Source organism: Hypanus sabinus, chromosome 2 (assembly GCF_030144855.1).
Source record: "Hypanus sabinus isolate sHypSab1 chromosome 2, sHypSab1.hap1, whole genome shotgun sequence".
NCBI lineage: Eukaryota > Metazoa > Chordata > Chondrichthyes > Myliobatiformes > Dasyatidae > Hypanus > Hypanus sabinus.
In genome coordinates, this window is record NC_082707.1 from 20,821,442 (window position 1) to 20,843,477 (window position 22,036).

At 44.1% G+C, this 22,036-nt stretch overlaps 1 protein-coding gene across 1 annotated transcript in view; it reads right to left on the reverse strand.

Moving 5' to 3' along the window:
• The window catches only part of LOC132406765 (mediator of RNA polymerase II transcription subunit 12-like protein), a 689,991-nt gene that overhangs the window by 623,851 nt on the left and 44,104 nt on the right, over positions 1 to 22,036 (reverse strand). Inside the window, exons 3-5 of the mRNA XM_059992729.1 lie at positions 20,768 to 20,872; positions 3,089 to 3,280; positions 1,530 to 1,689 (exon numbers count right to left, since the gene is read on the reverse strand). Coding sequence (XP_059848712.1) covers positions 1,530 to 1,689; positions 3,089 to 3,280; positions 20,768 to 20,872 — 457 coding nt within the window. The remainder of the gene's footprint in view (positions 1 to 1,529; positions 1,690 to 3,088; positions 3,281 to 20,767; positions 20,873 to 22,036) is intronic.

The window sequence follows — 22,036 nt, forward strand, 5'->3', positions numbered from 1 at the left end:
AGTGCCTTACACCTCCTTTGGTCATGCACAGTCGGTGCGAACGGCGTGAGAGTTAAATTGTAAAGTGAGCTTTTTTGACTAGATCCCCTAAATTGATTTGACTGAGTCTGTCTTTAAAAATATTAATGACAGAAATACTGCGCAGGTCTGGGGGCAGAAGATTCCACTTTCTTGCTGATCTTGGGTAGAGGGAGAACTGGTAGCAAATCTTGTTGAATGAAGGGGTTTCCAGTGTGTAAGGTCCAGTTTGCCGTTGAGTTGAACTGACCCTGTGACAAATTTGGATGTTTGATGGAGTGATGTGAATTTCTTTGAAAATGGAGATGACCCGTAGTTTAGTACGTCAGTTTTCAAGTGGTTCCCACTGAAGGTTAGAGAGCATGTTGGTGACACTGGATTTCCTGCTGTAATCGTTTAGCACAAAGCGAGCAGAACGGCGTTGGATTTTTTCGATGAACTTCTCATTGTTGGTTTGATGGGGTCCCGCACAATCCTCGAGCTTTGGACGGACGAGTGTGTTGTATGCCGTGACCTTGACGGATTCACTACATGAGTGGAGTTTTCCTCACACAATACCCAGCAATTTGTTTGCTTTGGCTGTAAGCTGATTGATGAGGCATGACCAACTAAGATCCTTGCTAATTTCAACACCTAGATATGGGTGGTGGGTAACTGGTTCAAGAATCTTTCCTTTCTTGTTACATGTCGTGCTGATTGGTTTAACTTTTGTGACTGACGTACATAGCATAACATTTGGATGAGTTGAAGGACATTTGCCATTGAGACTCCCATTGACATAATGAATCAATATTGTTTTGCAGCAGCTGAGCATCTTTGTCATTTTTTTATCTCACGGTAGATTATGCGGTCATCTGCAAAGAGTCTGACCTTGGACTTCACTATATTTTGAAAGTCGTTGATGTAAATGAGAAAAAGTAAGGGTCCCAACACGGCCCCCTGGGGCACTCCGGATGTTACTGGAGATTCAGGGGACTCTGCCCCTTCGAGAAGCACACGTTGCTGTCTGTTTGTAAGGAACATGTTCAACCAATGTAGAAAGCTGTCGTTAAGGCCCACATGTTCAAGCTTACGCAGTAATCTCTGGTGGACGCATCCCCACCCTGCCACCCAGTCCCTTTGCACCCGATTTCTGAATTTGCTCCCCATTTTAAAATAGTCTGCGTCGTTATTCCTTTTACCAAATGCTTCCCAACACAATTTTCCATTCTGCAAGCCTTCAAAAAAAAAACCTAGGTACATGCTTTAAAAGAACTGGGAAGTGGGTTTGAGCAAAGAAATGGGAACAACAAGAGGACTTTCTAGGAAACAGAGTAGACACGAATGATTGAATTGCCTTGTCAGTGCTGTCTCAACATACTCTTCAATTCATCAGGAATTCCAGCTCTGACCAGTACAGCCATTTGTCCATGGAACTATAACATCCCACTTTTCTCACAAATTTACTTAACTACAAAAGTGTTCAACTATTAATCAAATGAAAGGAATAACACAGGTTTTAACTTCATTACCTAGGTTGGGATCCGTGGCTTGTCTCTTCTTAATCTTGGCTTCAGACACCGCAGCATAATAAGCACAGGTCATCTTCATGAGCCATGCACCCCTCAACAATGGCACAGAATACTTGGCCAAATAAGCGAAGATTTCTTCCTTCTTGCTAAGGATTGGGACCTGTGGCAGAAGAGCATAATGTGTTTTGAATGTAATTCCACTGGTCAGCGTGTCCCAGCAATGCAGCACCGGAAAAGTCAGCTTGTTATTTAAAGTCAGAAGAATTGGACCAACCCTTGCATGGAGTCCAGGAAAGGTCAGGGAAAGGGAGATTGCAAATAGGTTGGTAGAAATCTGAGATTGCTGGGTTGTGCAGCTCAAAGCACTGTATCTCAATAGATAAATAAACCTCAGGTTATTGTATGGCAACATATGTACTTCGATAATAAATTTACTCTGAACAGAGTCATAAAGAAAACTGGAACAGATAATCAAAAGTCAACTTTCTTATGGAGGAAAAGTTGAAAGAGCATCTCAGAAGCAGAATCAAGTGGTTTTGGAAGGGATTTCTTGTCTCAAGGTCTTGGAAGCCACAAACACAGTTTTCATTGATGCAGGGAGCAAAATGAGAATACATTGAAGTAGAGGTCAGGACACAGCTACGGATAATGAGATCTCTGGGTCTCTGGGTCAATTGTGAAATTTAAAAAAACCATTAGGAGAGCTCAGCAAGTCAGGCAGCATCCAAAGAGGGAAATAAACATTCGATGTTTCAGGTCGAGAACTTTCCTCTGGACTGAAAGAATAGAGGGGAGATAGCAGGTATACAGGTGAAAGGTAGAGGTAGATCAAGGTTAGGCACAACACATTGGCAGATAGGTAAATGGTGAAATGGCGAAGCCAAGGAGGCACTTTTGATGGTTTCAACATCATAAGTGCAGGGTCAAGGAACAACAGGCCAACACAGACCCGAGGAAGATGCTGCGGAAAATTTAGAAGCTCATCCTGAGGTCAACTACAAGAGTCTCATCACCTTCAGCATGGTAACAATGGGAGCAGAAGTGTGAGGGGAGGAAAATTGCAAAGGAAAAGGGGAGAAATGGAGAATTGTGAATTGAGAAGGTATCCAAGGTCAATTGTTACGCTTAACAATTACAGGAATTTATGAATGACAAAATCATATAAAATTTATACAAGTAAAAGATAGACAAGGTAAATATAAGCAGACAGTTCTTCCCCATTGAGGTTAGTTGAGGCTACAACTAGAGATTATGGGATAAGGGTGAAATGTTTAAGGGGAACATTAGGGGGAACTTGTTCACTCAGAGGGTGGTGAGAGTGTGGAACAAGCTGCCAGTGAAAGTGGCAGGTGCAACAGTTGAGAATCATTTGGATAAGTATATAGATGGAAGGGGTATGGAGGGCCAAGGTACAATTGCAGGTCACTGGGACTAGGTAGCATAAAGGTTCTCATGGCTAGATGGGCCAAATGCTCTGTTTCTGTGTTGTTGTGTTCTATGTCTGTACAGTCAAGGAACAAAGAGCTGTCCTGTGATTTACATACACACTGCAATCTTACCTTTTTGGCTAAAACTGTCAGTGGTTTGTTCCCTGCGAGGTCCATGAACCAACTGTGGATTGCACTCTGGGAGCGGGCAGTCACCAGCCAGTAGTTATCTTTGGCATTCACCTGAGGTTTCTTTTTCCCTGTGTCTTGAAAAGTGTTAAGCTTAAGTTTCTCTGCCAAGATGCTGCTGAAATAGGCACCGATCTGTTACAAGACAAAGAGAAGAAAATTAGACTCTGGCAGTGTGTGAGATTCTGCAGTCTCTACATTAGCTGGCAATATTCTACTTTACAAATAAAAATGCCTTTGGGGTTGTTGTCAGAGTGGGAAGAAACAACTCATCTTACCTCATATGGTAGGGATAGAGTGAGGAGTGAAATAAACACATTTATTTATATCACTTACTGACTGCCCATTACACCACTGACGTTTCGGGCAGCAATGAAGGTCTTCCATCTCTGGCGGTGTTCAGGGCTTCCTCCATCACATCAGTAGCTTTCTCTCCATTTTCACCACAATCAGCCATGGGTGGAACTCAGGAACATCATTGAACTCAGATGTAAAAGGATTCTTCACTGCTGTTTCTGTAACAATTTTGTTTTACCAATCAAGGATGAGCCAAATCCATGAACCTGGAGGACCAGTGAACTGCTCTTCATCTGGCTTCTGTCCTTTGACCTGTTTGGTATGGATAACCCTACCAAGAGCGAAAGCATAAAGCCCCGACTCCAGCCAACACAGCTCTCCAGATCACTGAGGCACAGAAGCCTCCAAACCCAGCAACAAATGGCTGGTCCTCACAGAGGCCCCTCATCTCATTCTACTGTTAAGTCCTAAATCAAGAGCAATCATGATATACAGTCCTGATGAAGGGTCTCAGCCCGTAGTATCAATACTTCATTCCTTTCCAATGACACTGCCTGATCTGCTGAGTTCCTCCAGCATTTTATGGATTTCAGAATCTCTTTGGGTTTAATATATTTGCATAATCCTCATGGTAAAACATAAAACAGTACAGCTCAGGAACATGGCTCATGATGTTGTGCCAAACCAAATAAATTAGTAATCAAACGGCCAACTAAACTAATCCCTTCTGTCTACACAATGTCCACATCCTTGCATTTTCCTCACATTTACATGCCAATCTAAACTCATCTTAACAGTCCATAACGAAAATGCCTCTACCACTAACCTAGGCAATGCATTCCGGGCACCCACCACTGTCCGCTAAAAAAAACTTGCCCCTCACATCTCCTTTCAAATTACCCCCTCTTATCTCAGTTGCATGCCCTCTGGTATTAAACATTTCAACCCTGGGAAAAAGATACTGTCTGTCTATTCTATCTATGCCTCTCATAGACCTCTCTTCAGCCTCTGCCATTCCCCAGAAAACAACCCAAGCCTAACCAGCCTCTCGTTATAGCACACACATCCTCTAATCTAAGCAATATCACAATAAATCTCTTCTGCACCCTCTCCGAAGCCTCAGCGTCTTCTCTATGATGGGGCAACCGGAACTGTATACAATACTCCAGATACAGCCCAAGAGTTTTTATAGAGTCTCAACATAATTTCCTGACATTATGGACTAAAAATAAGCACAGCAGTATTCCTCCATTTCCTATAGACCAAGATTAACACACGAATGTGAAATATACCGGTGGAGTATCATTGTAGCTAGGTTGCACCAAAGGAGGTGTAAGGCAGCCCTTCCCTCCGCTAGCCTGCAAGTCACCCTTGGGCAAGATGCAGCACCTGCTTAGCCCCCAATCGGGGTCACACGAAGCCATGGGAGTAGCTGGTGGATGGTCGTATGAGCAGCTGGTGCATACATACTTTGATAACAAAATGAACCTTTCATGGCCCTGGGCCTCTACTCAGTGGAGTCTAGAAGAATGTTGGGTGGGATCTCATTGAAACCTACTGAATATTGAAAGGCCTAGATATGACTGATATGCAAAGGGGGTTTCCAATAGTGGGGGGAGTCTAGGATCAAAGGAAGCAGCATCAGAACAGAAGGATGTCCTTTTAGACCAGAAATGATGAAGAATTTCTTAAGCGAGAATGTGGTGAATCTATGGAATTAATTGTCAGGGCTGGCTGTGGAGTCGAGTCTTCATGCATATTTAAAGCAGCAATTTATATATTCTTGATTGGTCAGGACATGAAGGGATACAGGGAGAAGGCAGGAGACTGGGGCTGTGAGGGAAAATGGATCAGCCATGATGAAATGACAGTGCAGACTCGATGGGCCAAATGGCCTAATCCTGCTACCATACCTTACACCTTGTAACTTGCTCTAATATCACTGCTATTGACCATTGGTGTCACTTATTCATTAAAGAAAATTGAATCCTAGCAATAAGGGATCTCAACAAACTGCTTCTACTCCTAATTCTTACTGAATACCACTTTCCTACATTGGCAGCCGTTTTACCACAAAATCTCTGCCACATTGTAGAGGGGACAGCTTCATGGAGAGAGGGAAAAGGGCTTAAAGGACATGGCAGGGTGAGGTTTCTTCCCCCATAACCACAGAGAGGTGGGTGCCTGAAATGCACTGCTAGGAGTGCTGGTATAAGTAGGTATGATAGTTGCTTTCAAGAGGTTTTATTTTGAATAGGCTGGGAGTGGAGGGTTGTGAATCACATTCAGGCAGAAAGAATTAGTTTAATCTGCCATAGAATGTGACACAATCATCACTGGTATCGGTTCATTATTGTCACATGTACGAAGATAGTGAAAATCTTGTCATGCATATTGTTCACACAAATCAAATTATTTCACAGTGCATCGAGATAGAACAAAGTAACACAATAACAATGCAGAATAAAGTGTAAAGGCTAGAGAGAAAAGTGCAGAGCAGGTAAACGATAAAAAGCAAGATAATTACAAGTGACTTCATTGTACCATACAAGAATTCCATTCAAGAGTCTGATAACGGTAGACAGAAGGTGTCCTTGAGCCTAGCTTTAAGTGCTTTCAGGCTTTTTTTAAAATCTTCTGCACAGTTGGTGAGGGGAGAATAGAAAATGTCTGGGTTGGGTAGGGACTTGGTCTTGGTCTCACTGCCTCAGTATAGCAACCAGCATAATCAGAGTCCATAGAGGGGAGGCCGATTCCTGTGAAGTGCCGAGTTGTGTCCACAACTCTCAGCAGCTTCTTACGGTCACATGTGAGCATTTGCCATACCCAGCAGTTATGCTTCCAGACAGATTGGTGCTTTGAGAACTTGTTCCTGTGCTGTACTTTGCCATGTTCTATGTTCTTTCAACTGATCCTAACATAATGGAATCCAAGGAAAAGGAATGTCCATTCTGCTAAAACAGTGAAGTTCCATCGGGCCAAGCCCACGTGGCTCTGGGTCACTACAAGTGTCCTGTATTCTTGTCTTCTCCATACTGCACCCACCGCCGCCACTGGGTGATGAACATGCAGGAGCAGTGTGTGGTAAACTGCCTTGCTCAAGGACACACTCGCTGCCTCGGCTGAGGCTCGAACTAACGACCTTCAGATCGCCAGCCCAAAGCCTTAACCACTTGGCCACGCGCCAACACTCTTCAATAGCACTGGACTACTGAGCATATCTACATGAAACACCGTCGCAGGAAAACAGCATCCATCATGAGGGACCCCCACCACACAGGACACATCATTAGGAAGGTGGTACAGGAAACTCGGGACTCACACCACCTGTTTCAGGAACAGTTTCTACTCTCAACCAACAAGCACTTGAACCAAAGAGGATAACTTCATTCAACTTCACTGCCCCATCACTGAAACGTCATCTTCCGCACTCTGGTTGAATGCCCATGGTGGGCAGCCTTTCACTGATGGTTATTAGTCCGTATATTTATTGAGTATGCCCACAAGAAAATGAATCTCAGGGTTGTATATGGTGACGTATATGTACTTTGATAATACATTTACTTTGAACTTTGACATGCAGCATGCAAAGTCCCTTTGGGTCAGGAGTAGAAAAAAAAATCAGACGCCAACTTCTACGTGCATGGATGTCAGCCTCCTCGTTTCAAGTGCAAATGGCAGACTGCTGGAGGAAGGCCAGTCAGCATTTGTAGAGGCAGAGGGATGGTTAACATTTCAAATTGAGAAGAGGGCATGGCCTGGATGGTGGGGGCCTCGATGATAGATGCCGCTTTCTGGTGGCAGCTCATCAATGACAGTATGGGTTTCCTCCGATGCGAATTGAACCCTCGATCTTCCGATATGTACGCTAACTGCTGAACTACCTCAAACCCCTTTTTTTTACGGGGCATCTCTAGAGACGGTGTTCGTTAGTCCCCCCTGCTATCAGCCACCTGACTCAGCGGGGAGAAAAACCACCTTTCACAGACTCTGTGTATCCAGGGTCGGTATGACTTGGGCTCCACCAAACCTGGGAGGTTGGAATGTCGCACCCACCCAAACCCCAATCTGTGTGAATACAGTGTAACTACTGCCCCCGTGCAATTGCCTGTCGGCAAGAAATAACAGACTGTACATTGCATACAACTAGAAAGCAAGTATACTTACAAATGGCAGCTTTATTGAACAGTGAGTAGAAAAACGAAAAGAAAAAGAAACAAAAAGGGCCCATTACAGTTAGCTCAGTCCAAATGTGCGTGAAGTTGGAGCTCATCTTGAAGTTACCTTTAACTCACGCACCAGACCCGCGGTCTGTGTGAAAACATGCACCAGCTACCAAATGTCGCTGGAATTCCACCTCGGACAAACGGGCTCCCCCGCAGGAGTATTGGGCCTTCCTCCTTGAAGTCACTCATCTGCACCAAGCTTCCTGTGCAACAGGGAGGGCATTCTCAGCTGTCTTCCCCCCATCTTCTCCCAGCAAAAAGACCTCGACCAACACCAGCGTCCGTCACAAAAACCTCTCCATTCAGCATTCTCTAGAACCTTCTCCCAACTCCACCATCCTGACCGGCTGACACAAAAAGAGCAAGGAGGACTTGAGATTCGATCAATTTAAGCATCACGCCAAAGTCAGGATCAAGGCTGCAAGGTTTGGGCACCAGAACGTACCGATTTAACTGACCTCGACGTATGGACAGAGACTTCAGTGTTGTGCTGAATCTGAAGTGTCCATTACAGGCTGAATTGAATCAGTAGGGTCCAAGCCCCAGAGAGCAGAGGCATTTGAATCTGATGCTTGGACAATGACTTAGGTGCCGAGCCAGGCTGAAAAGGTCAGGGTGTTGAGGCATGAGGCAAGGAACGGACCAGTTCAGCTCACTGCTCCACAGGGTTTATATGACTCTGATCACACAAGACAAAGGAGCAGAAGTAGGCCATTCGGCCCATCGAGTCTGCTCCGCCACTCCACCATGAGCTAAACTATTCTCCCATCTAGTTCTAATTTCCGGCTGCAATGAGTTATGCTGAACTCTAGGACTCCCTTACAGACCTCAGTTCAGAACTCTAATTGCTTGGAGGGGCTCCCCCCCACACACATTGGGAATTAGACTGTCTTTTTTTTTAAATATGGGTTCTTTTATTTTTTTCCAAAAGTTCTTTTATGGACATGTGTTTTTTTTCTCTTTGCACATTGGGTCTTTTTTTTAATATATATATATATTAAAAAGCTCTTTAGGGTTTCTTTGTTTCATAGCTGCCTGTTAGGAGACGAATCTCAAGGTTGTATAATGTATACATACTTCGACAGTAAATGTATTTTGAATGTTAATTACATGCCTGATAAAGTGTCTCAGCCCAAAATATCGGCTCTTTATTCCTTTCCATAGATGCTGCCTGACTCTCTGTGTTACTTAGCGTCTACAGAATCTCTTTGTTTAATTATATGACCTCTTTATTTCAGTCAAAGCATGTCCTCTTCAATCCACCTTTTTTTTGACACTTGACTACACTTACATAAAATACGCAATAACCTGGGCATCAATGCACAGAGGTGCAAATGCACTTAAACCAACACACTCTGACGCTGCCACACACGAAGATTAATACCCATTAAGTCATAGTTCAACCATGTCTAACAGCAGGCGAGTGATTTGGGTGAAATCAGCTTTAAGTAGATGCTGTGCAAGTAAGACGCACTTGTCAGAAAGTCTGGTTTTAAACTGAATTTACAGGGCTAATTATGGATTACAGAGATTGAAATGTGCCTGGAGGTGACACAGCAGACATCTGTAGAGTTGGCATTCGCGCAGTAATTGGAAGCAATTTTTCTGAGGTGGTGCTGGAAGCCAAGGAGCCCCCACAACCTCTGACCATGTGGTTCAGCCTGGCTCCCCTACAACAGGATGCTTTTCCAAAGGAGGAAAAGGTAAGCACTATACCTCCTGCCCAAGGGTAGAAGTGAGAAGCTGGTGGCTTGGTGGAGGGGGGTGGGGGGTATTTGAAGTGCTGCCACACTAAAGCAACATCAATAAATCCAAGACCCCCACCATCCAAGCCGTGCCCTTTTCTCACTACCACCATCAGACAGGAGCTAGACAGAAGTCTTAGGTCCCACACAAAGTTCAAAGTAAATTTATTATCAAAGTACATATAATTAACCATATACTCTCCTGAGATTCATTTTCTTGCAAACATTAACAGAAAATACAAGGAAACACAATAGAATCAATGAAAAGCAAGACAGATGAACAAATAGCCAATCTGCAAAAGAGTGCACGAACAAAACTAATAAGTAATCATTAAATATCAAGAACTCAAGTTGCAGAGTCCATACATCGTGGAATTTGTTTAGTGCCGGGATGAGTCAAGTTACCCATCCGGTCCAAGAACCTGATGGTTAAGGAGTAATTGTTCCTGAGCCTGGTGGTCTGGGACTTGGGTATATCCAAACCAGAAAGCCTGGATCAACAGTTCCATGCACACTGCACTCATGGCGCGAGACAGAGCTTTCGCCACCAGTAACCACCAGGAACTCAGGAAATGCAGCAATGATCTACGTGAAGTCATCCAAGCAGCAAAATGACAATACAGGGACAAGATCCAGACACAACTCTCCAACAATCAACACACACAGCAAGGTCTGCACACCATCATAGACTTCAAAGCTAAACGCAGACGTGCTGCCAACATCACTGCCTGGCTCCCAAATGAGCTAGTTGTTTTTTTTTAAATGTTTGGTTCGATGTCGCCAACACTGAGCCCCCGAGGAGAGCCGCTGAGGTGACCTGCATCTTGGTCATCTCTGAGGCTGAAGTACGCGGGTGTTTCCAATGTGTGGACAGCCAGAAGGCTGCGGGACCAGACGGCATCTCAGGGCGGTTACCCAGAGTGTGCACAGCACAACTGGCTGGTGTACTTGCAAACCTTTTTAATTTCTCCTTCTCCCAGTGTAGAGTGACCTCCTGCTTCAAAACATCCATCATTGTCCCAGTACCTAATTAGACCAAGGTAACATGTCTGAACGACTGGCATCCATCCTCTCACGTTCACCTCAATAATAAGCAATTGCTTTGAAAGGCTGGTCAAGGACTACATCTACAGTATGCTGCCACCCACACTGGACCCCCTACAATTCGCCTAACAACACAATCTATCGACGGACCGTGCAATATCCACAGCTCTACACACCACCCTTACACATATGGAGAAGAAGTTTGCTTATGTGAGGATGCTGTTCTTGGACTACAGTTCAGCATTCAACACCGTAATTCCCTCCAGACTCAACAAGAAGCTCAGAGACCTCGGCCTTGAGCCTGCCTTTGCAGCTGGATCCTGGACTTCCTGTCGGATTGCCGGCAGTTTGTAAGAGTGGGCTCCCTCACCTCCAGCCCTCGGACTCTCAGGGCTGTGTCCGAAGCACCCTCCTTTACTCTCTGTACACCCATGACTGCTGCCACCCACAGCTCCAATCTGCTAGTTCAATTTGCAGCTAATAATACATTGATTGGCCTTATCTCAATTAATAATGAGGCAGCCTCAGAGAAGTCATCACCTTGACACAGTGGTGTCAAGAAAACAACCTCTCCCTCAATGTCACAAAAACAAAGGAGCTGGTTGCGGACTACAGGAGGAACAGAGACAGGCTCACCCCTATTGACATCAATGGATCTGGGACTGAGAGGACGAACAGCTTCAAGTTCCTCAGCATACACATCACCGAGGACCTCACGTGGTCCGTACACAACAGCTGTGTGGTGAAAAAGGCACAACAGCGCCTCTTTCACCTCAGACGGTTGAAAAAGTTCAGCATGAGTCCCCAAATCTTAAAGACTTTCTACAGGGCACAATTGAGAGCATACTGACTGGCTGCATCACTGCCGGGTATGGGAACTGTGCTTCCCTCAATCACAGGACTCTGCAGAGAGTGATGCAGACAGCCCAGCGCATCTGTAGATGTGAACTTCCCACTATTCAGGACATTTACAAAGACAAGTGTGTAAAAAGGGCCTGAAGGATCATTGGGGACCCAAACCATCCCAACCACAATCTATTCCAGCTGCTACCATTCAGGAAACAGTACCACAACATAAAAGCCAGGAGCAACAGGCTCCAGGACAGCTTCTTCCACAAGGCCATCAGATCGATTAACTCACACTGACACAATTGTATTTCTAAGCTATATTGATCGTTCTGCTGTAAATCTTACTGTACATACTACTTATTACGAATTACTATAATTTGCACATTGGACAATCAGAAGAGACATAATGGAAAGATTTTTACTCCTGTATGTGAAGGATGTAAGAAATAAATTCAATTCAATTCTTGAAAGTGCATTCTCAGTGCTGATAATCAAAATATTTAAAAGTTAATTTACTACCATTGTAGCACTTACAAAAATTCAAGTTGTTCCAAGATGCTTGGGTATATAACATTTATAGGCTCATTACATGTCAAAGAGAACTGGACATCTTAAACAAATTGCAATGTGTTAAGGATAAAGTGTTGTACGGGGCACAAAGCTTTCTAATTCGCAACAGAAACCAGCCCTCGGTGACATGGGAGATATTAAGGACAAATTGATCAAAAAGCCTTGAATTTCTCCAAGCACCTTTCGTCCATTATTCAGGATGTTCTGACAAATGTCAGAGCCAACAAAATACTTAAAAGGTACAGTTGTTCTGGGTATGAGGAAAACTCAAGGTGAATTGTGCAGACAAGCTGGCTCAGACAGAATCAGAATTATATCACTGGCACACGTCATTAAGTTTGTTGCTTTGTTCCTCCACCCCCTTCCCCAGGACAAGGGGCAGAGGATAATCCGTCTGTATGGGATGACTTCCGTCAGATGAGAGAGTAGGCAGAACTTTGGTGAACTCCCACCCTCAATTTCTGTGGTTGGTTTGATGGAGATATTTGCTGTGTTGTTGGGCAGCGGGCTTCTGGATTCAGATCCGACAATGAAGGAATAACGATAGTGTCCGACTTGGCGGGAATCACCAAGAGAGAATGGTGATGTCGGACAACAATTAGAACCATAGAACAATAGAACATTACAGCACAGAAACAGGCCTTTTGGCCCTTCTTGGCTGTGCCGAACCATTTTTCTGCCTAATCCCACTGATCTGCACCTGGCCCATATTCCTCCATACACCTCTCTCATCCATGTACCTGTCCAAGTCTTTCTTAAATGCTAAAAGCGAGCCTGCATTTACCACTTCAGCTGGCAGCTCATTCCACACTCCCACCACTCTCTGTGTGAAGAAGCCCCCCATAATGATCCCTTTAAACTTTTCCCCCTTCACCCATAATCCATGACCTCTGGTTTTTTTCTCCCTTCACCTCAGTGGAAAAAGACTTCTTGCATTCACTCTATCTATACCCATCATAATTTTATATACCTCTATCAAATCTCCCCTCATTCTTCTACACTCCAGGTAATAAAGTCCTATTCTACACCAATATTGTCCATTCTGATAGTTGGGTGTGTAATTATGGGGCAGAACAGTTAGTGTAATACTTTACAGCACCAGTGACCTGGGTTCAATTCCCACTGCCATCTGCAAATATATTCCCCACCCGTGACTGCGTGTGGGGGTTTCCACTGGGTCTCCCCCCCCCCACAACATTCCATAGACATAGGGGTTGATAAGTTATTTAATCACATGGGTGTAATTGGGTGGTGTGAGAAACACTGGGCCAAAGGGCCTGTTCGTGTGCTGGGTCTCCAATTAAATAAAAACATTTCTGACCAGAGCAATGACGGCACGTAACGTCTGAGGCTCTCAAAGGCCAGAGCGCACAGCGGCAACAATGTGCTGACATAGAGGGGCTGAATGCTTTGAGTTGTCAATCATTTAAACAAACTGCTCCAACCTTGCTGGTGTCAAGCTTCCTGACGGTATTGGTGCTGCACTCACCCAGGCAAGTGGGGAGCATCCCATAACATTTCAGACTTCTACATGCAGATGGTGGAAAAGTTGTGGGGAGTCAAAAAGGCAAGTCACTTACCACTTACTGTTGTGCATTTAATATTTCAGTAACATTGAAAATGTAGTGTTTGATTCAGCATCCATAATGCACTGAGGGTTACACGTAAAAGTATGTAACCGGCAACATAATTGTGTGGTCACATCGTACGGATGTGCCTTGTTTAAAATAAAACAAGTTTAGACTAGCTTTCCTGGTTCCCTCGTTTTCCTTTCAATTAGTTCTTATGTTTTGAAGTTCTAAAATATTACAGTGGCGTCAAGGAAGTTTTAAACGAACCTGAGACACCTACAATACTGTTGAAGCACAGCGAAACATCAGAACTTTTTTTAAAAGCGCAGCGAGAAACAGACAGACAGACATACTTTATTGATCCCGAGGGAAATTGGGTTTCGTTACAGCCACACCAACCAAGAATAGTGAAGAAATATAGCAATCTAAAACCATAAATAATTAAATAGTAAGTTAATCATGCCAAGTGGAAATAAGTCCAGGACCAGCCTATTGGCTCAGAGTGTCTGACACTCCGAGGGAGGAGTTGTAAAGTTTGATGGCCACAGGTAGGAATGACTTCCTATGACGCTCAGTGTTACATCTCGGTGGAATGAGTCTCTGGCTGAATGTACTCCTGTGCCTAACCAGTATGTTATGAAGTGGATGGGAGACATTGTCCAAGATGGCATGCAACTTGGACAGCATCCTGTTTTCAGACACCACCGTCAGAGAGTCCAGTTCCACCCCCATAACATCACTGGCCTTACGAATGAGTTTGTTGACTCTGTTGGTGTCTGCTACCCTCAGCCTACTGCCCCAGCACACAGCAGCAAACATGATAGCACTGGCCACCACACCCTCATAGAGCATCCTCAGCATCGTCCGGCAGATGTTAAGGGACCTCAGTCTCCTCAGGAAATAGAGACTGCTCTGACCCTTCTTGTAGACAGTCTCAGTGTTCTTTGACCAGTCCAGTTTATTGTCCATTCGTATCCCCAGGTATATGTAATCCTCCACCATGTCCACACTGACCCCTTGGAGGAAACAGGGGTCACCGGTGCCTTAGCCCTCCTCAGGTCCACCACCAGCTCCTTAGTCTTTTGAAACAGTTGAGTTAAAAGAAAAGCGCAGCACATGCTTCTTTGGAAAAGGACAAATGATCGAATTTTTTTAAAAAGGCATAAAATTGACTTATTCACAGATTCATGAACAATGAGTACCAGGTAATAATAATTATAAATTTGGGAAAAAACAGAAATGACTGTCTACATTGGAAAGATAAACACATTCAATTGCACAAAAGGTAACTCGAACATGTACACTAAGCCATTCAAAAATGTTTCTTTATGCTTTTAAAGCAAATGAAATAGCCAATGAGAAACACATACCAGTTTTGCTGAGTGTAATAAGTGAGAAACCATACAGTTTACTTATAAGTTTGACTGCTCCAACCAAACTAGATGAAATGAGCTTTGCTTATATCATGAACGTTATGCAGAAACATTAGGAACTGAAACCATAGTTGATTATAGAATGCTTTAGGTTGTATAAGTGGAAAAAAGGAAGGGGAGTCCATTTCAGCATACATGGCTGAAATTGAAAAGAAAAGATAATTCCCATAGGAATGATATTCATAATAGGGAAATACAAAACTAACAAGCCACATCAGGGTTGTATGTGGCAAAAACAGGAGCACCAGCATTGTGGGGATATCATTGGCTTAGTCAACTACAACTTGGAGATCCATCTACTATTTGGACACCACATCCCCTGTAACAGAATCAACGGAAAGCAAATTAAGAAAGATATGGGATGATGCCACAGCCAATGTTCAAGGAAAACACTGGAAAACTCAAGCATATCAAGGGTAAAACAGCGTTAAATAAAACTGCCACACCCAAGTTTTGCAAAGCCCATCTGGTTCCTTATACCATCCATGATAAAGTAGTCAGTGAGGTAGATCACATGGAGGCTGAAAGAATACTTTCCAAGGTTGAATAGAGCCCAGGGGCAACGTCAGTGGTCCCTGTAGGCAAGAATGGATCTGTCAGGATCTGCGGTGATTTTAAGGTCACCATTAACCCACTACTGAAAGTAAATCCATACCCTCTGCCCAGGTTAGAGGACATCCTTGCAAACCTTTCAGGAGGAAAGCACTTCAACAAAGTGGACTTAGTTGAGGTCTACCTACAGGTGGAGATGGAAGAAGAGTTCAAACTGCATCTCACTCAGAAAGGGTTTTATCACTATAACAGGCTTATTTTTTGAGCTACACTCTGGCAGAAAGCTGAAGCCCAGGTGCTGTCCAGGCACTCAGTGTAACTGTTATTGGTAAAGATGACAAGAAACATCTCTAAAATCTCAGGACAATGTTAAAATGATTACAAGATGCGTCAAGTGTGAATTCTTTAAACCAAGTATCCTTCGCTGTGGTCACACTATCGATGCACAAGGATTACATAAGTGTGCTGAGAAAATTCAAGCGGTGGTGGATACCCCAAGGCCAAGGATGTGTCACACTTGCAGTCCTTTTCATGATTTGTCTATCATTATAATAATAGATTCCTGCCAAACCTGACTACTCTAATCCAGCACTTGAACTCATTACTACAGATCGGCAAGAAATGGCAACAGACCAAGCAATGTGAGGTAGCTTTCATAACGTAAAGGAAACGATGACGTCAGACACTGTACCCACACACAATGATCCACAGTGAAGCTTGCCTGTGACACCTCACATTATGATACAGGTACAGTCATGTCACGTGTTATGAGTGATGAAAGTGAAAGCCCCACAGCCTTTGTATTGTGTCCCCTTACCGCTGCAAAGAAAAATTGCACACAGATTGACAGAGAGAACTGGAGTCTGGTTGGGGGTGTAAAACGTTTTAACCAGTACCTATCTGGGAGAGGGTTGTACCATTGTTGCTGAACATCAGCCACTAGTGTGCATTTTCAATTCGCAGAAGACTGTCAAATATTAGCAGCAGCATGAACGCAGAGATGGGTTCTGCTTCTTGGAGAACACAATTACAAAAATGAATTTAAGAGGGAGAATAATCATGGACATGCTGATAGATTGTCCCCTTTACCCTTGGAGAAGGAAATAACCTGAAAAATTTACAAAAAAGGGATAGTCCTCTTGACGCATTCTCACAAATGCAAATTGAAGGTTTCCCTATTATGGCAGAAATTATCCAAAAGGAAACCAGAAAAGACACATATTTCCTCATGTCTACCTGGCCACCCAAAATGGCTGGAATGTGCAGCAGAAACTCCAGATCCCCCATTTTTTTATTTATATATTTTTTAAACAGAACAAGGATGAACTTGCCCTTGAAGGAGGTTCCCTTATGTGTGGTTGAGAATTGTTGTACCATCCAAGCTAAGAGCTCAGGTGTTGGAGGAGCTATATGCCAGTCATCTAGGTGCAGTCAAGATGAAAGCATTGGCTCAAAGCTTTGTCAGGTGGCCTGGGATAGATCAGCAGCTCCAACAATTCATGATGAACTGGTCATGATGACAACACATCCAAAAGATGCCAACAGCAGCACCTCTCCATCCCTGGGAATGGCCTGCAGAGGATTCATTTAGATTTTGCCTGACAATTCATGGACACAAACTCCTTGCTAGTAGTGGATGCAGATTCCCGATAGCCTCCACTACAGCCTCACACACTGCGGAGAAGCCCCTTCTCAAGGGGTGGTGTTCCAGAACACCTAGTCAGTGACAATGGAGCACAACTTGTTGTGGAACAGTTTCGGTCATTCCTGAAATGAATAGAATAAGACATTTTACAACCGCATCGTACCACCCAACTACAAATAGCTTGGTGGAAAGGCTTGTCCAGAACCTAAAAAACAAACTGTGAGCAATGCCAGTAGAATACACTGAAACTGAATCAGAAACTCGCCAATTTCCTCCTTGCACATCACAATGCACCACACTCCACAACCAACAACTCACCAGCTATGCCGTTTCTGGGTCGTTCCTTGCACTTATGCATGGACCTCCTCAAACCCAATCTCAGAAGGACAGCCAGCTGAGACAAATTGAAGGCTCCTCAAATGAGGAGGTTTGATGTTTCACTCCTGGACAAGCAGTCCTGGTGAGGGACTACAGAGGTGATCAGAAGTGGTCACTCAGGAAGATTAAGGACAAAACTGGACCACTCTCCCACACAGTGAAGATTGCCTCTGATATCATGAGAAACAACACATTGATCTCCGATCGGAGGAGATCAGAGTCAATTGTTAGAGAAGAAAGCTGGCCAGAGGTGGCCACACACAATACAATGACTACGTACACAGTATATGTACACGTACACAAGTTGAGATGCATTCTTTATTGAGTTGGAGTGTTCTATTTAATATCTGAGTTAATGCAAACATATTGTTTGATTATGCATTCTTTGTTGTTCACAATGCATTGTGGATTATATGCAAAATATGTAAATGGCATATATCATGTACATTTAAATATAAAGTAATGGTGTCTATCATTATGCCGCAATGTCATACATACATGCCTCGTTTAAAGTAAAAATGAAGTTATGCTTGCATTCCCAGCTCCCTTGTTTTCCTTTCCATTAGCTTATACGTTTTGGAATTACAAAACATAACACTTATCTCCATTAAACTGGGAATAAAATTCTTTTAAAATGAAAGGCTGTTTAAAAATATCAAAGCAACATCAATATACCAAACAAGAGGAAATCTGCAGATGCTGGAAATTCAAACAACAACACACACAAAATGCTGGTGGAACACAGCAGGCCAGGCAGCATCTATAGGGAGAAGCGATGTCGATGTTTCGGGCCGAGACCCTTCGTCAGGACTAACCGAAAGATAGTAAGAGATTTGAAAGTAGTGGGGGGAGGGGGAAATGCGAAATGATAGGAGTAGACCGGAGGGGGTGGGATGAAGCTAAGAGCTGGAAAGGTAATTGGCGAAAGTGATACAGAGCTGGAGAAGGGAAAGGATCATGGGACGGGAGGCCTCAGGAGAAAAAAGTGGGGGGGGGGGAGCACCAGAGGGAGATGGAGAACAGGCAAACAACTAAATATGTCAGGGATGGGGTAAGAAGGGGAGGAGGGGCATTAACGGAAGTTAGAGAAGTCAACGTTCATGCCATCAGGTTAGAGGCTACCCAGCCGGTGTATAAGGTGTTGTTCCTCCAACCCGAGTTTGGATTCCTGTTGACAGTAGAGGAGGCCATGGATAGACATATCAGAATGGGAATGGGACGTGAAATTAAAACGTGTGGCCACTGGAAGATCCTGCTTTCTCTGGCGGACCGAGCGTAGGTGTTCCACGAAACGGTCTCCCAGTCTGCGTCGGGTCTCGCCGATATATAAAAGGCCACACCGGGAGCACAGGACGCAGTATACCACACCAACAGACTCACAGGTGAAGTGTCGCCTCACCTGGAAGGACTGTCTGGGGCCCTGAATGGTGGTGTGGGAGGAAGTGTAAGGGCAGGTGTAGCACTTGTTCCGTTTACAAGGATAAGTGCCAGGAGGGAGATCGGTGGGAAGGGATGGGGGAGACGAGTGGACAAGGGAGTTGCGTAGGGAGCGATCCCTGCGAAAAGCAGAAGGGGGGCGGGGGAGGAGGGAAAATACACCAAGCCATCTCAAAGAGAAGCCTAGGGCTTTTCTCTGCGGAGCGAACGAGGATGAGGGGCGTACAAGATGATACGAGGCATAGATTGAGTGAATAACCAGAAATTTCTTCTCATGGAGGAAACGGATAACACAAGGGGTGTAATTGTAGAGTAATTGGAGGAAGGTATGGGGGGGCACATTGTTAGGAGGTCAGTTGTTTACTTGTACTACACAGGTATTAGATGCAGGTACATTTGGGAAATGTAAAACACTCTCAGATAGGCATATGGATGATAGAAAAATGGAGGCCTGTGTAGGAGAGAAGCATTAGATTGATCTTAGGGTAGGATGAAAGGCCAGCACAGCTTTGTGGGCCAAAGGGACACAAGTTTTGTGTGCTATAACATTCTATATTTTATGTTCTATAAATCTTTACACAAAGAGTGAAGAGAACAAAAGTGCAAACACACTCTGTGCCGAGATCATAAGCCACATTTGTTTCATGGCAACAAGGATACAGAGTGCTCATACAAGACTGAAAATGTTGAAAAACCCAGCTCGTAAAAGACATCCTATTAAACTCAAATACCTGAACTAACAATTGGCGCAGGATTTCAATTAGACTAAGCCAAGAGGGAACTAAAGCAGCTCCTTTCAAACAACAGTCAAAGACAGCAAGAAAAAAAATGTCAGATCAGTCATTTTCCTGCATTATTCCAATAGGTAGGTTTACTATTTAAACAGATTCCTCAACCCCAAAAAGCACAAATTTACACCCTAGATGACAAGAACATTTGATTTGCTCCTGTAAAGAAATCGGCTTGATTGACTGAAGTATGCAGCAATTACCATATGCATAATTCATAAGGAAGTCAATAGCTCATTGACACTGTATCCAGCATATTCATAAATTATATTGCCTCCAAACCTTTGGAATACCTTGTCGTTCCTCTCCGCGCCTTGTGGAGAATCAGGCAGCAACCTTGCCATCTCTTTAACATTTCTCTATTTTTTTCCATAAGGCTGAGTTGCTAGCTCGACGTTCAACCCAGCACAGGTGGAAGACGTGTAAGGAGCTGGCCAGATTCAAACCCGGGACCATTTGGTTCAAAGTCTGGTGCTGATGCCACTACACCACCGGGCAACATTTGAAATACCTGGAGGTTCTCAATTGTTCAGCCTGTTTATCCAATGAGCAGCTTTGGCAAGTGTCCATCAATAATTAAACAGCTCATCTTCGAGTCATAGAGTTCTTCAGTACAGAAAAAAGGCCCTACGAACCACCTAATCCATGTCAAACTGTTAATCAACCACCTCCTGGGCCATAGTCCTCCATACCCCTCCTATCCATGAACCAATTCAAATTCCTCTTAATTATTGAAATTGAACTTGCATCCAGCAATTCCACTGGGATATCATTCCACACTTTACCACCCTCTGAGTGAAATAGTTCCCCTTCATGTTCTCCTTAAATATTTCACCTTTCATCTTTAACCTGGGACCTCTAGCTCCAGTCTCACCCAACCTCAGTGAAAAATTTCCCTTACTTAAAATGAGTAGGTGCCTAATGGTTCAAATTCTCTTCTGAAAAGTCAGTGGTTTAAAGGTGTTAGAAATAAAGTACAAGCAGAAGGAAGTTTATATAAAAAAATACTGTACATTCTTAATCCACTCATCCCAGCCAACATTCGCAAGCTGTCAGATCAATCTGATTTAACCATAGGAATCCTTACCTTTGCTGGATTGATGACGATGTTCCGGGCTGAGCCATGTTCATCCCCGGAGAAGGCAGGCTGATTACTGAAACCCTGCTTCACATTCACTGCCGTCAACTCATCCTGCACAACAAGAGACAACAGGTCAGATCCATCATCTTGAAACTGTAACACACCACACTGTCTATCGCATAGGAGCCCCTCTTGTCCAACTCCCAGTCAGGCATCCTATTCAAAGTTCAAAGTAAATTTATCAAAGTGCGCATATCAAGTTCAAGTTTATGGTCATCTGGATGCACATACACGCACCCAAGCTCCTCCAAACCACGGTGCACCCATATAACACATCGCACACAGCACGTAAACCAAGTTATTATACTATTCAAAATGCACAGCACAGGTAAACAGTACAATAATAGCTCACTGTCCTAACAAGACGTGGAGAACTTCTTCAGCCTGAAGGCAATGAACCCATGGAATTTGTTGCCACGGGCAGTTGGAGGCCAAGTCTTTGGAGGTATTTAAGGCGGAGGTTAATAGGTTCTTGATTAGCCAGGACATGAAAGGTTATGGAGAGAAAGCAGGAGAATGGGGTTGAAAGGGAAATGAATCAAACGTGATGAAACAGCAGAGCAGACGCGATGGGATGAATGGCCTAACTCTGCTCCTATGCCTCGTGGTCTTGTGAAGAAGACCTCAGTGGTGGCAGGGTCTTCATTGTCTCACAGCCTAGGGGAAGAAGCTGTTACCCACTCTGGCAGTCCTAGTCCCGATACTTCCGTACCTCCTTCCCCACGGTAGTTTCTCAAAGAAAATGTGGAATGGGTGGTAGGGTGTCTCAATAATGCTCTGGGCCCTTTGTCTGTAATGCTTCAGGCAAATGTCACAAATGGGGGAATGGGGGGGGGGGGGGAAGTAGAGGAAGACACTATAATCTCAGCAGTTTTTACTGTACTGTGTAGGAGTTTGCAGTCTGATATCTTGCAGCTTCTTTACCATACAACGATGAGGCCAGACAGGACACTCTCAATGGTACTCCTCTCAAGAGTTGTTAGAAAGGGGGCAGGGAGCCTCACTCACTTTAGTCTCCTCAGAAAGTGTGGATACTGCTGTGACTTCTTGACTAGTGAGGTATTGTGAGTCCAGATTAGATGATCTGTTATGTGCACACAAAGGAACTTCGTGTTTTTCACCCTCTCCAGGGCACAGCCATTGATCTGCAATGGAGAGTGGTCAACCCGTGCCTTCCTGAAGCCCACGATCGTCTCTCTTATCTTGTCCACGTTG